Source organism: Humulus lupulus, chromosome 7 (genome assembly GCF_963169125.1).
Source record: "Humulus lupulus chromosome 7, drHumLupu1.1, whole genome shotgun sequence".
Taxonomy (NCBI): Eukaryota; Viridiplantae; Streptophyta; class Magnoliopsida; order Rosales; family Cannabaceae; genus Humulus; species Humulus lupulus.
In genome coordinates, this window is record NC_084799.1 from 62,268,778 (window position 1) to 62,282,481 (window position 13,704).

General features: G+C 30.8%; 1 protein-coding gene and 1 long non-coding RNA gene across 4 annotated transcripts; both read left to right on the forward strand.

The window, feature by feature from the left end:
• Positions 1-5,874: 5,874 nt before the first annotated feature.
• Positions 5,875-8,999, forward strand: LOC133789667 (uncharacterized). 3 transcript variants are annotated; one of them, XR_009873656.1, is made up of 4 exons: positions 5,875-6,193; positions 6,672-6,805; positions 7,628-7,692; positions 8,257-8,999. It is a non-coding gene; the product is annotated as an uncharacterized LOC133789667 (long non-coding RNA). The 3 variants fall into 3 exon arrangements; XR_009873655.1 differs by lacking the exon at positions 8,257-8,999 and having other exon boundaries at positions 6,667-6,805; positions 7,628-7,845; XR_009873654.1 differs by lacking the exon at positions 8,257-8,999 and having other exon boundaries at positions 7,628-7,845.
• Positions 9,000-9,082: 83 nt separating this feature from the next.
• LOC133791775 (protein ALP1-like) lies at positions 9,083-10,526 on the forward strand. Its single transcript, XM_062229690.1, has 3 exons — positions 9,083-9,601; positions 9,695-9,923; positions 10,003-10,526. The coding sequence occupies exons 1-3, from the start codon at positions 9,083-9,085 to the stop codon at positions 10,524-10,526; spliced, it is 1,272 nt and encodes a 423-aa protein (XP_062085674.1).
• The last annotated feature ends 3,178 nt before the right edge of the window (positions 10,527-13,704 follow it).

The window sequence follows — 13,704 nt, forward strand, 5'->3', positions numbered from 1 at the left end:
TTTAACTATAATTTAGGAGTTTATGCAATCTTATTTGTAACCTGTTGTAAGGCCCAATGAGAAGGAAGGAGGAGTTGGCCCTTGAAAGAGCTAAGCCGATTTGGTGGGGCCATGATTTTATTTTTCTATAGTAGGATTGGGATTGTGATTGTGAGTGAGACCCGAGGCAGAGCAAGAAGTAGTCAGAAGAGGAAAAAGAGAAGGTGCTGGGGCAGTGGATCCCACCATACGCATACGCAGTGGTCTTGGGTCGTTGGCCCCACCTCGTCACCCAACTTTAGGGTAGGCGACAGACATAAATGGGCCACTACCAATGTAAATGGGAGAAGTCATACTTTTATGGAATGTTACAATTTATGTGTCTTTCCCACAACTGGTACACCTTAAAAGTACATATATCGTGTCTGGTACAACCCAAATTTTTTTTTTGTTTAATCATCGTTTAGGTATTTTAAGAAGTGTCAATGTACACGTGGAAATTTTTCACAAAAAAAATAAAAAATTCAATACAAAACTCTTAATATTATTTTAATTTTTTTAGGTCCATTAATATGATTGCTTCATGGAACTATCAGACATTCTAAAAAGGGGAAATAGTAGGATCACACGGATAACCAACAAATGAGGTTAAGAAGTAAATATCATTAGGCCAACTCCAATGGGCGGAGATTGCTTAAATGGTCACATCAAAGCTTAACCAATACAAAAAAAGAAAAAAAAAATATATATATATATATATATGAAGGCAACGTTGCCAAATTTCTTTTGAACTAATCTCTCCACCTCAGCTTTCAATCTCCACCTTTGACCACCTGTGACAAATATTTAGGCATAGCAACTCCCATTGGAGTTGGCCTTAAGAAACAAAATATGTAAATAGTAACTACTACAGTACCGTTAGAAATAGCATTTAATATTTTAAAAATTATCTAATAGTTACAATAGAGATTGTCACCCACCTGGATAGTAGAAACATTATAAATATATTGAAATATAGTTAATAATAACCATACTATTAAAAGTGGTGTACCAACTTAAAATTGTACTTGTTCGAATAACATTAATAAAGTTTTGTGTACTAAAAAACTAATTATATATGGAATAGTAAAAAATCAAGTCAAGGCATTGCACACTGCCTTGGCGGAACTCCTCTCAGCCAGTTTTTTGGAGCACTCTTCCACTCCTTCAAATATTCTACCTTCTACCTCCACGCGTGAGATAAATGTAGGACAATGATCCGGGCCAGATTTTTTTGTATAATATCTTGGCAAGCTCCAATTCATTTTTTGGAGACGCTCTTGCAAGATATTTTTCCACGACACGTCTTTTTCAAAAGATGTGTAAGGAGACCTACTACCATGGGAACTTGATGATGACCCTTAGTTTAATAAAGTGGGATTTAAACATTAGGGTTGAGAAGTAAATAATATGAAAAACGTAATAATTGTTTAAAGAAAAAATATATTTGACCCTTTATATATTTAAAAGTGAGTACCTCCATTAAATCCTGAAGGTTGAAAGTTGGCTTTCTCAATAGAGAGGAATCCATATGCAATCCTTGCCACGTCATTCATAGCTTCCTTCTTCGTGTTAAATGTTGCGAGAACACGAAATGCTTCATCATTGACTGTGACGGAGGCAGCAAACATGGCTTTGTCAATGGACCCATGATTTGTGCATACGTACAAGGGAGATGGTAAGTGATTTTTTTGACAAAATTCATTCAATTTTGTTTTATAGGCCATGTTGAATAAAGGTAATAAGTTTATGAGTTTTGAGAGGTACTACTTCAACACAATTCCCACTAGCACTTATGAAGTATTATTTTGGCAATGATGGTCTAAACCATTTCGGCTAGAATAATTGCTATAAATAGGTAGAAAAAAATATTAAAATATCATGTCTTTCATTGTAGCATTGTTGACCAAATATACGTGCTATATTGTCTGTATGTGCACTTTTTTAAAGGGACTATTTTTCTACACATGTATAATTAGTGAGATCACCCAAAAGGCACGAAGTAATTTTGAAGTTCCAACTCACAATTATATTTTAAAATAATTGTGAATTACCCTTGCATTGTTCTAACAATCTACATCACTAGATTATAAAAATATGATAAACAAAATTATTACCTTTCTACCCTCCTAGAAAGAACGATTTTCTTATTCGTTAAGTGAACATTAATTGTGGTAGTTATTTAATATATTCCAATATTTTTGCAACACTGTAACTTTTTAACTATATAAGAAATAAGTTCATGTAGAACAATTTTTATTTTTCCCACAATCTTCAAATTCCACTAAACAAAACATAAAAATAACCAAAAAAAAAAAAACAAAGTTCAGAAAATATAAATAAAGCTTGAAACATGTACAATTTAAAAGTCTAAAACATATTATAAAAACAACTAAACATAATGAAGGAATGATTGTCTAGTTCATCCCCTAAATAGTTGTGACAATAATTCCACCAAAGAGTGGATATTTTTCTCCATGTCACGGAGCCTTTTCTCTAGCTTCTTCACAATTAACTTAACATCTTTGTATTGGGCCTCCATATCTAAATCGCAGCCCGAGAGTGTGCTTGCTAAGACGGATACTGTATCATTGACCATGACAACTTCCTCATATTGCTTAGCCACTTGCTGGGATACTCCACATAGAGGGCAGTTATGGGAAGGGGCGGGTAGGGCATGGTAGTGTGGCTGGTTTGGACAATTTTCTGTGCAATTATGGTCCATTGGTTGAATATTAAAACAATTGTCTTCTTCGTTTGTTTGAGAGATTTCTCTACACTCTTGGAAAATATGAGTTGAAAATGGCTAATGAATGCTCCATTTATAGGCCTTACCTCATTTGGGAAGGAAATGTGACATTGCAGATTACAAAAGTTTTGGAGTAGGTATGCTTTTCCAAAAAATTAAAATAAATGAAAACACATGTCAACTCATTGTAATTATTACCAACACAGGTGAACTCATTTTGATTACACGGCATGCATACATTGAAACTTGACCACTCATACTTGTAAATAATCACATTTTATATTTTGACAAGTAGTCTACCCCTCCAAATCATCTTTATAATACAACACCGATTTAGAGCAGTCCCAATAGAGAACCGGTCAAAAAAAGAGCTCCATCACATAAATGTTTTAACATTGCTACAGTACTACACTACATTTATAACATACTGTTCATACTCTAAATTATATTTTTATTAATTTCTCATACTTTCTCTCTCTCCTTGTCGCCTTCAAGCTCTACTTCCATTTTTTTTTTATTTAAATGTGTTTCTTTAGTTATTTTATATTAATTGAAACTAGCAACACAACCAAAAATTAGTTATGATTAATTTATTTAAATTGTAATTATTTTTTTTCTTTTTTATATATATACTCTAATATATATATTTTCTCTCTACAATATATTTTGTATAAGAAATCTTTCAATATCTTTAGTTATATAAATATTTGAAATAAATATTAATGTAAATATGAAGATATATAATAATATTATTAATAATTAGATAAATATTTGAAATCAATAAAAAATAAAATATTTAAATGTTGTAAGAAAAATATATTTTAGGTTATTTTATAAATTTGGATTAATTGAAAATAAAATATTATTATATTTGACATTATGCATAAATAAATATTGCAAGTATTAAAAGATATATAAATATTATTGTAAGAAATAGAGATATTATTGAAAGTGATAGAAAATTATTAAAATTAATAAAATCTTAAAATTAATAATATATAAATGATATAGAGGAAAAAAATCGAGAATCTTATGTATGGTGTAATGTAAAACTTAGAAGTAAAATAGAAAAAAAATGTTTTTTGATGATGTATTTTAAAGGATAGATTACAGCACAAGTGCTCTTAGAGAGGTAAATTTAAAGTGTGTGAATTTAAAAATATCTTAATTCGTCCATATTTACAAACAAGTTTATTTGTAAGTAAACACATAATATTAAGTTATAAAAGTTATCAGGTTCCATTCCCAACTCATTCACGTGTACCCTCCCACAACCAAAAAATATATTAAAAAAAGGTCAAAATGCACACTATAAGACTTACACGCCGGACCCCATCCTATAAAGGACAAATAATTATATAACTACCCTACTTGAATTGTCACTTCGAGTATAAGAAATCTATTAAAAAAATCAATGATTTTATTTTTTCTGTAAGGTCACTTCAAATGTAACATTTTGCTACCCACTTTCTTCTTGGTTATGTTTAATAGTCAAATTCTTCAGGCGGTTATGGTAATGTTTAATATTTGTTTTAGGTTTGAAACAACTTTCTAGACAATGATTAACACACTACCCTCAGAAATGGGTATTAATTTCCTTTCTACGTTTAGAACAGAAAAACTTATTCTACCCCATTTATCGATTAATTTCCCTTCAATTAAATGTTCAACAAAATAACATAAATATCAGACATCAATAAAAACCACTATGCATTTTGAATGTCACACGTTAAATTAAAAAAAACATAACAGCAGTTTACAATACAACAATTAAAAATAAAATTACAAACATAACATCGAAGGTGCTTGAATATTAAAAACTAAAGTAGAAAGACATCTAATTGAAGGAACATAAGTGGAACTACCTGAGTATAGGTATCACCCTTCCAGTGTATTATTGATAGCCTCTACAATACGAGCGAGTGCGTCGAGCTTCCTCTCCATCTCCTGAATGGCGGCTGATAAGGTGGTCATCTCGTTTGCTGCAGCATTATATTTTTCTACAACTTGCTTTCCCAATTTGATGATTTTGTGCCGAATGTTGTTGGATTCGTTGATCCCCTCAATTGACGGGCCGTATTTTTCACAAGGATTCGAGAGTATTGGATCATCAAACTCATCCTCGCCATTGTCGGACCCAGAATAACTCTCTGAACCCCTTCCACCTATGAAGACAGACATTTCATCATCAGTAGAGGGGTTATTTGGGCTCCTCAATTTTCAATTTTCTTGGCTAACAATTTCAAACAAATTGAGACAATATGAGGACGGTATTGTTTTTTATATAGTCTTTGAAATTTCCCAAAAAAAATTCTAAACCTCTCAAATATTCCCTCCACAAGGTAAAACGCGTTTTCTTCTTGGGACAATGTGACCGTTGATGTTATAAATAATAAATCAATTTTTTTGGGCAGTGGGATTTCGTGGTGCGCGTAAATGACACATGATGAAATATTGTTTTATTTAAAAAAATAAAAAGATAATACAACCTATTTTTATCATATTATAATATTGTATGTATAAAATAGTAATGCGAACCCGATGGGACAAGTCAATCTTTTCACAATTTGACCCAATGTCACAATTATTGAGGTCATGGATCTTCTACTCTATCATTCAACTATATCATTACTATTTGAACTTCAGTTATACTGTTAATAATATTATAATTTATAATACAAATTAATTGCCTCTAAAACATTATATTTTAACTAAAAAAAAGTTAATAAATATTTATTTCATGGTCTTAAGACATATAAAAAAACCCACAATTCTATTTTTAATTTAGTACATAACATTTTACTTATATATTCTAAATTGACCATTTGTAAAATACTATAGGTCTTGTAACATTTAACAAATGTGCAACATGTTCGTGTGTGGTCACATCTCCCAACTACTTATGTCACTACCATATTTAATTTTGTACATTTTTCCTACCATTTAATTCAAGGCTTTCCTCCAATCTAGACTAGTCGAATTAGTACACATATAACTATTCATGAATGAGGTTCATTTAAAAAACCAAAAAGTAAGGGTGTGATTGGTATGGTTTTGGGATAGAATTTATTGTTTTCAAATATTAAAGCTTGGTGGGACCTTTAAAATATCTGATTGGAAGTTTATTTTTGAAAACTAAACTCAAATCAGTTTCTCAAATTTATAAAGAAAATGAGAAAACAATAAATACACGTTTTCAGAGTTTTGCAATATTTCAATCTAAAAACCCTAAAATCATTTTGTAAACTTTCTCCTTCTCATTTTCTCTCTGCGCCGCCTCTCTGTCAAAAGCAGAGTTCTTCTTCTTCTTCCACAAAACCACACCATTCAAACTTTTCTTCTTCTCTGTTATTAATCAGATCAACTAGCCAGTCCTCTGTTGTCTTCTCTCGTGATCAGCCAGCCTTTTCCTCTCCATTACACAAGGTAAAATATTCTAATATTATATATATTGGTATATATATATATAAGAGTATTTCTGAGTAGTAAAGAAGTAAGTTATGAGTATATATATATATAAAAGTATATATATATAAAAGTATCTCCTGAGTAGTAAAGTAGTAAATATATATATATATATAGATTTAAGAAAAAATCGTATGGCTTTTGAGTAGTGGTCAGGGTATATATTTATATATATATATATTTACTACTTTTTTAAGTATAGTTTCGAATATCTATATATATATACATAGATTTAAGAAAAAATTGTATGGCTTTTGAGTAGTGGTCAGGGTATATATTTATATATATATATATTTACTACTTTTTTAAGTATAGTTTCAAATATATATATACAGAGAGATTTTTCATGTATAGCTTTGCAGCAGATGACTTAGTTTTGAATATATATATATATATGTAGAGGGGTTTCTCATGTGCAGCTGGCTGATTTGTAGCACAGGGACGCCGTTGCCAACACCAGGCAGGGGAGGGACGCCGTTGCCAGCACCAGGCAGGGGAGAAGCATTTTCGATCTAAGATTGCGGGTTGACGGAGAGACACCATTGCCGAACTGAGTGCGATAGTCGGGTTGAGGTATAGTCTGACTAAGTGGATTGAGGTTTCTTTGTATAAGCATGTTCGATTTATATGTTTCGATTTATATGTTTGCAACTTCATTTTTTGTGGTCTATATTTTGTTTTCAGTTTTGCAGTACTTTGAATTTGTGTTTCCTGGTTTTGTTTTGCCTTTGTGTTTTACTGGTTTGTACCTTTGTGACGGGTTTCATTGGAAAAAAAAAAAAGAATGAAGTTTGTACTTTATATTGAACGAGGTGATGAGTTAATTTTTTTTTATTTTTTATTTTATGATGAATTCTGTTGAATTTATTGAAAGACAAACTTTTCAATTTAAGAAAGGAATAATAGACACGTTGTCATGTATGGTGTGCAAACCATTTTTTAATTTGTTCTTAGGAAATAATAAAATGGGTGGTGCTGATAAAAGTATTGTTATATAAATTGTTTTATTTTAGCAATTTGACTATGAAATAAATCTATAACAAGATCAAAATTAAAAAAGAGAATGGAAAACCTTATGAAAAATATTGGCGACAATCTTAAGTTGACAGATTGGCAGCCAATAATATTAATTAGTTGACATTTTGATTTCTAGTTTGGAGTGAAACAACTAGAAGTAGGCCATTACTGTTGAGGCCGAAACAAAATAAAATTTCTTGCCTTTTATTTTTACTTTCTGTTTTGATTCATAAGTTTAGTTCTCTTGTTTTGCTTAATCTTTATAGTGTTCTGTTTTGTGTTGAGTTTAGTATATTAGCATATATTCGACTTCTTGATGAATACCAATCTAAAAGTTTTGCATTCTTTTTTTTTTTTTTTTTTATCTTTTGTTTGAAGCAATAGCTGACCACAACACCATCACACCATTGTAGTCCATTTACGCTCAACCTGCATCATCTAAGGTGAGCTCTTTCTCTCCCTCTCTCTACTTTCTTTACATCTCTAGAATTCTTTGATTTGAATGTTTGATTTTGAAAACTTGGGCTATTAAATTTAAAAGAAGCATTATTTATGAAGACATAGATTGTGATAGTTAAAATTATGATTAGATGGCTGAGAAGAATGTAGGCATTGACGATCATGCTTCTTGGCCTGAGGCTATTGAATCACATTTTATTAGTCTTCTATATGAAGAAGCCAAAAAAGGATTACAAACAACAACCTTGGACAAAAAGGGATGGCTGAAAATAGAAAATGACATATTAAATTCTTTTGGAAAGAGATATAAAATGCATCAATTGAAATCCAAATTCAATCGGTTAAGAAAGGCACATCGTGAATTTTCTCATCTTTTGGAACAAACTGGTATGGGATGGGATCCTCAAACAAGTACTGTTACAGCAAATGATGAAGTATGGGACACTTATCTAAATGTAATATACTTACATTATACTTGTGTTGTTGATTACTTGATTATTCTAAATTCATGTTACATTGTAACGTTATGTGTTTTTGGATTTTTGTAGAAATATCCAAATGCGAAAAGATTTCGAAAAAAAGGATTGCAACATTATGAGATGCTTGGAGAAATATTCAATAATACAACAGCCACTGGTGGGATGAGTTATGCCTCCACTCAACTTCCGCCTTCTTCAGTTGAAGAACGCCAACAAGAGCGTCATTTTGTTGGAACTGGAGCACATGTTGATGTTGGTTTTGAATTTGATGGTGATAATTATGGAGAGGAGGAAGAAGTTACTGGTGTACGTCGTCGAGCTACTTCTGCTCCACCAGATGCACCAAAACCAAAAGAGAAAAAGAACAAAGGGGCCAATCCATCCATCGACCATGTGATGGAAGAACTTGCAAAAAGTATTTCTGCTAAGACTGAGGCATCACTAGTACGGAGTGAGACTATGCGTAAGTATTATGAATCGAGGGAAAGGAGAATTAGCGAGGAAACCAGCAATGTCACTAACTCTTACAATGTGGAAGATTGTCAAAACATTCTAGATGGTATTCCAAATCTGGATAACAAAATATACCTCAAAGCGTTGCAAGAGTTTGTAGCAACCCCATAATGGCGTGGAATATTCATGAGAATGAATGAGGAGCGTCGTCGTGCTTATCTTGATTCATTGATGGGGTGATTTAATATTGTTTATTAATTATGAGTTTGTCTGTCATGAACTACTAAACCATGAAGTTTACATTTTCTTAAATAATGTGTAATGAACTTAACTTGGTATTTATTATCATGATTGAACTATCTTATGTGGTGCCTTGTTATTTCTTTAACTTTTGTGAATTTTCGAATTAAACTTTTATTATTGTCATAATTAGGTACCTAAGATGGATGATTCAGATGAGGAGTTTGAAATATTATTTGGTGATACTTCTTCTTCATCAAGCGAGGAATTAATTGGTCAAGTTATCATGCTTAATCGATTAAAAGAGATGCAAAAATCTCAACAGATTAGACGACCACTACGCACTTCAGATATGTCTGGACGTCAATATTTACTTGAGCTGTTAAATGGACACCCTGATAGATTGTTTTACACAATTAGAATGGACATTAATACTTTTAGATCTTTATGTCGTCGATTAGTTGAAATGGAAGTCATAGAACATGATAGGGTAATTAGTGTTGAAGAAGCTGTTGTCATGTTTCTATGGATAGTTACACACAACCAACGAGTTAGAACTGTGGCTGAAAGATATCAACATTCAGGAGAAACTGTTTGTCGTCAGTTTGGTAGAGTGCTAGATGCATTGTGTTATTTAGGAAATGAAGTAATAAGGCCTCTTGACTTTAACACTGTGCAAGCAGAAATTCAAAATAATTCAAAGTATTTCCCATGGTTTAAGGTAAATTTTGTCTGTTAATTTTAATAATATACCAGTTATAATTCATATCAATTTAATTGATGTTGGTAATGATTTATCTAATTTGTTCTGCAGGATTGTGTTGGAGCAATTGATGGTACTCATGTAAGTGCAGTTGCACCAACTCTAAAACAACTTGCATTTAGAGGAAGAAAAATAGATGTAACACAAAATGTAATGGCTGCATGCTCCTTTAATATGATGTTTACTTATGTCTACGCTGGATGGGAAGGAACAGCCAATGATTCCCGAGTGCTTCTTGATGCAATGAGAAAAGATGATAACTTCCCTATGCCACCACAAGGTATTAAAATAAACTAATTTTGATACATTATAATTTTCTTTCAAATGTTCTTATATATTAATAATTTCTTTTAATATAGGAAAATACTATGTTGTTGATTCTGGTTATCCAAATATGACTGGGTTTCTAGCACCATATCGTGGTGAACGTTATCACTTGCGTCGTTTTAGAGGAAGAGGGAACCACCCTAGAGGTGCAATGGAGTTATTCAATTATAGACACTCATCATTGCGTAATGTGATTGAACGTTGTTTTGGACTTCTAAAAGCTAGGTTTCCAATTTTGAAGTCAATGCCTCCATACTTGCTTGGAAAGCAACGTCGAATACCAATAGCATGTTGTGCTATCCATAACTGGATTAGAATGCATTCTATTAATGATGAAATGTTTGAACAATATTCAGTTGATGCCAGAACTGTAGAAGATATTGAAGGAACTGAAAGCCAATCTAATACAACAACTGAAAACCAACAAGAAGGAGATGGAGCAGGAATTTCCGAGACACCAGAGTTGAATTTCAGTCAAGCTTATATGGCCCAGATGGAAAATGTTAGAGATGACATTGCTGGACAAATGTGGCTTAGTTATAACAACAATACTTAAATAATTGAAAAAAAATGTAACTTTAATTTAGAAAAAAACCAAAATTAGTAACCATGCAATATTATTATGAATATAATCAATGTACTATTATTAAATTTTAATTTTGATTTATCAATATTATTAATTTTTACTTAATCAAGTTTCTTTAAAAAATCAAAATTTAATATAATACATCCTATATATATATAATATATAAAATTAAAATAATTTTCAGATTGAGCCGAACCAATCACATATTCTGTTTCTGTTATATTTTCAAATTTATTACCAATCACAGATTCAGTTTTTTAAAATTCAAAAACAATTTACAGACAGTGAACCAATCACATTTTCAGAAACATGTTTTCAATAACTAAATTCAGATTTTCATTTCAGAATCACAATTTTAGAAAACTCAGTTTTCTAATCACGAACCAATCAGCCCCTAAGTGTTCTACATTTAGCCAAAAAGTAGGTTTTACATTACTTTTCGTTGCCTAAAAACTAATATATAGCCCTTATTTAGCCAGAATTGTCCTAAAGTTAGTACATTTATGGTATGTTGATAATATGGACAAAAAATAATATTAATTTTGTCTATTTTTACTAGTATTTTAATATAAATTATATTTTCGTTGTTGAAAATTTTTTATTGACCCAAATTAAGAACTCAAGCAACGAAAGGCACAATTAAAAATATACACCAATTATCTTCACTTTCAATAACTTATAATTTTAACTGCGAAACCCATACAAGTCATGTGACGTTCATGATGAAGGAAGCTGCTAATTAATTAAAACTTAACCAATTTGTTAGAATAACTCGTCCAACTTATAGTAAGACAAGTTTACATGTAACTAGAACATTGTTCTAACTTAATAACAACACGTGGTAGGAGAACCAATACAATATATTGTAGGTGAATTGTTACGGAGAGGAGGTTACTAATAAATTTGTCATACTCTCAAAAGGGCTTGTCAGGTTTGTGGCAGGATTTCAAAGCAGGAATTCAGTCTACAGGAGTAATACTCTCCACCAAGGATGATGGGTTATTTAGTAGGTCTGCAATCTTCTCAACAACTTCATCAACACTCCTCGTCTGCTCTCTTGCCAAGCTGGAAGTCTTCAAAAGTTTGAATATTATTTCACTCAATTCAAACAAAAGGTCCCTAGCTTCAACACATTGTCGGTTAGCCTTTCGCCTTAGTCGCATCTCCTCCTCCAACTCATCTTCCAAAATGGGGCATCTCCTACACTTGACAACTTTATGAGCTAACTTGTGTCGACTCGAAATTGATGAACCCTTTTTCCTTGACGAACCAGGAGTCCCGAAAACCATGGGAGAAGCACTTTTTGGTGTACCGAATTCTCCGGAAGACATTGTGTTACACTTTGTTTTTTAGTGTGTTGGGTCTATGAATGTTTCCAATAAGTTTATATTTTTTGGACTGTATTCTTTCAAGTAGAATAAATGAAATGGCTTTTAAATAGGTGTGCTTTAAGAAATATGAATAAAACTTATACACAAACAGACAACAATAATAGAATACGACCACTTAGTATTTTGTTTGTTTGTGAGTGTCAACATGTCAAAACATTGAATAGTTTTTGACCATAAGTTGACATGACATCACATTGTGGAAAATTTTCCAAATCGTGTTCAACCTTCCAATTTTTAATATACATTTTATTGTATTGTTACTATTGTATTCTATAGCTTCAACACATTAAAAGTAATTATAAATAAATATGGTTCCATTCTAACTATAAATTTTCAATTATTACTTATGATTCATTACATAAGTAATTTAATAATCAAGCCCATTAGATAGTAATCACATATAAAGAGTGGAAGATTATTAAATAACTCAATAAAAATATTACCTGAATATTATTGTTTAATTTTTTTTTTGAATTAAGTCTGTTTTACTTTATGAACATATGTACATAAAATTATAAGTAATTGAAAATATTAAAGGATTACTATTGTTTCATATATTGTAACATTTTTTGTTATAACTAAAAAGTGTTATCATTGATATATATATACTCGTAATCTATAAAAAAAAGTTTGGATATTTATTTAATGGTTGGGCATGGTTATTCTTGTGCACTTCAGTGCCAAAACCTAAATAATATATTATCTCCACAATTGAAGGGTCATTCTTGTCCACTATTTCAATAGTAAAGTGGTCATTCACGTGCACTATTTCAATAGTAAATGGTCATTCGTGATAAATAATATATTATGTCTCCAATTGAATGGTCATTCATGTCTACTATTCCAATAGTACAGTGGTCATTCACACGCACTATTTCAATAGTAAACGGTCATTCGTATACACAATTTACAAAAGTAGTCTTACTTGTCTTTTCATATCATATCTTGCCAACTATTACCAAAACAATCCGATTTTTTTTTTTTAAATGTAGGTTTTTTTATATATAATTCGAAGGTTGGTTTAATAAAACAAAATCCAACCTAATTGACCTGGTTTTTTTTTTAAACATAATCCAAACTAGTTTTTTTTTTTCAAAATAATCCAACTATTACAAATCAATTTTCTCCACAAAACTAAACATTTAAAATTATTTCTTATTTTTATATTAGAAAAGTAATATAAATAATGAAGTCAATTACATAATAAACAAATATAAAAAGTAAAATATGATTGAATAACTCAATTAAAATATTACCTGACTATTATCGTTTATTTGATTTTTGTTTTAATGAAGTTATGTTTTACATTATAGTCATTCAAATAATATCAAAACTAACTCAAATTATTAAATGAGTTCCAATGGCATTGTTTCATATATTGTATTATTTTTTGTTATAACTAAAAAGTGTTGTCATTGATATATATATATACTCGTGATCTATAAAAAGAAAATTTTCGATATTTATTTAATGGTTGGCCGTGGCTTTTCCTGTGCACTTTTGCCCTAAATAATATATTATCTCCACAATTGAAAGGGCATTCATGTCTACTATTCCAATAGTAAAGTGGTCATTCAAGTGCACTATTTCAATAGTAAATGGTCATTCGTGTTAAATAAAATATTATATTCCCAATTGAACGGTCATTCATGTCCACTATTCCAATAGTACAGTGGTCATTCATGTGCACTATTTCAATAGAAAACGTCATTCGTGTGCACTATTTACAAAAATAGTCTTACTTGTCTTTTATTACC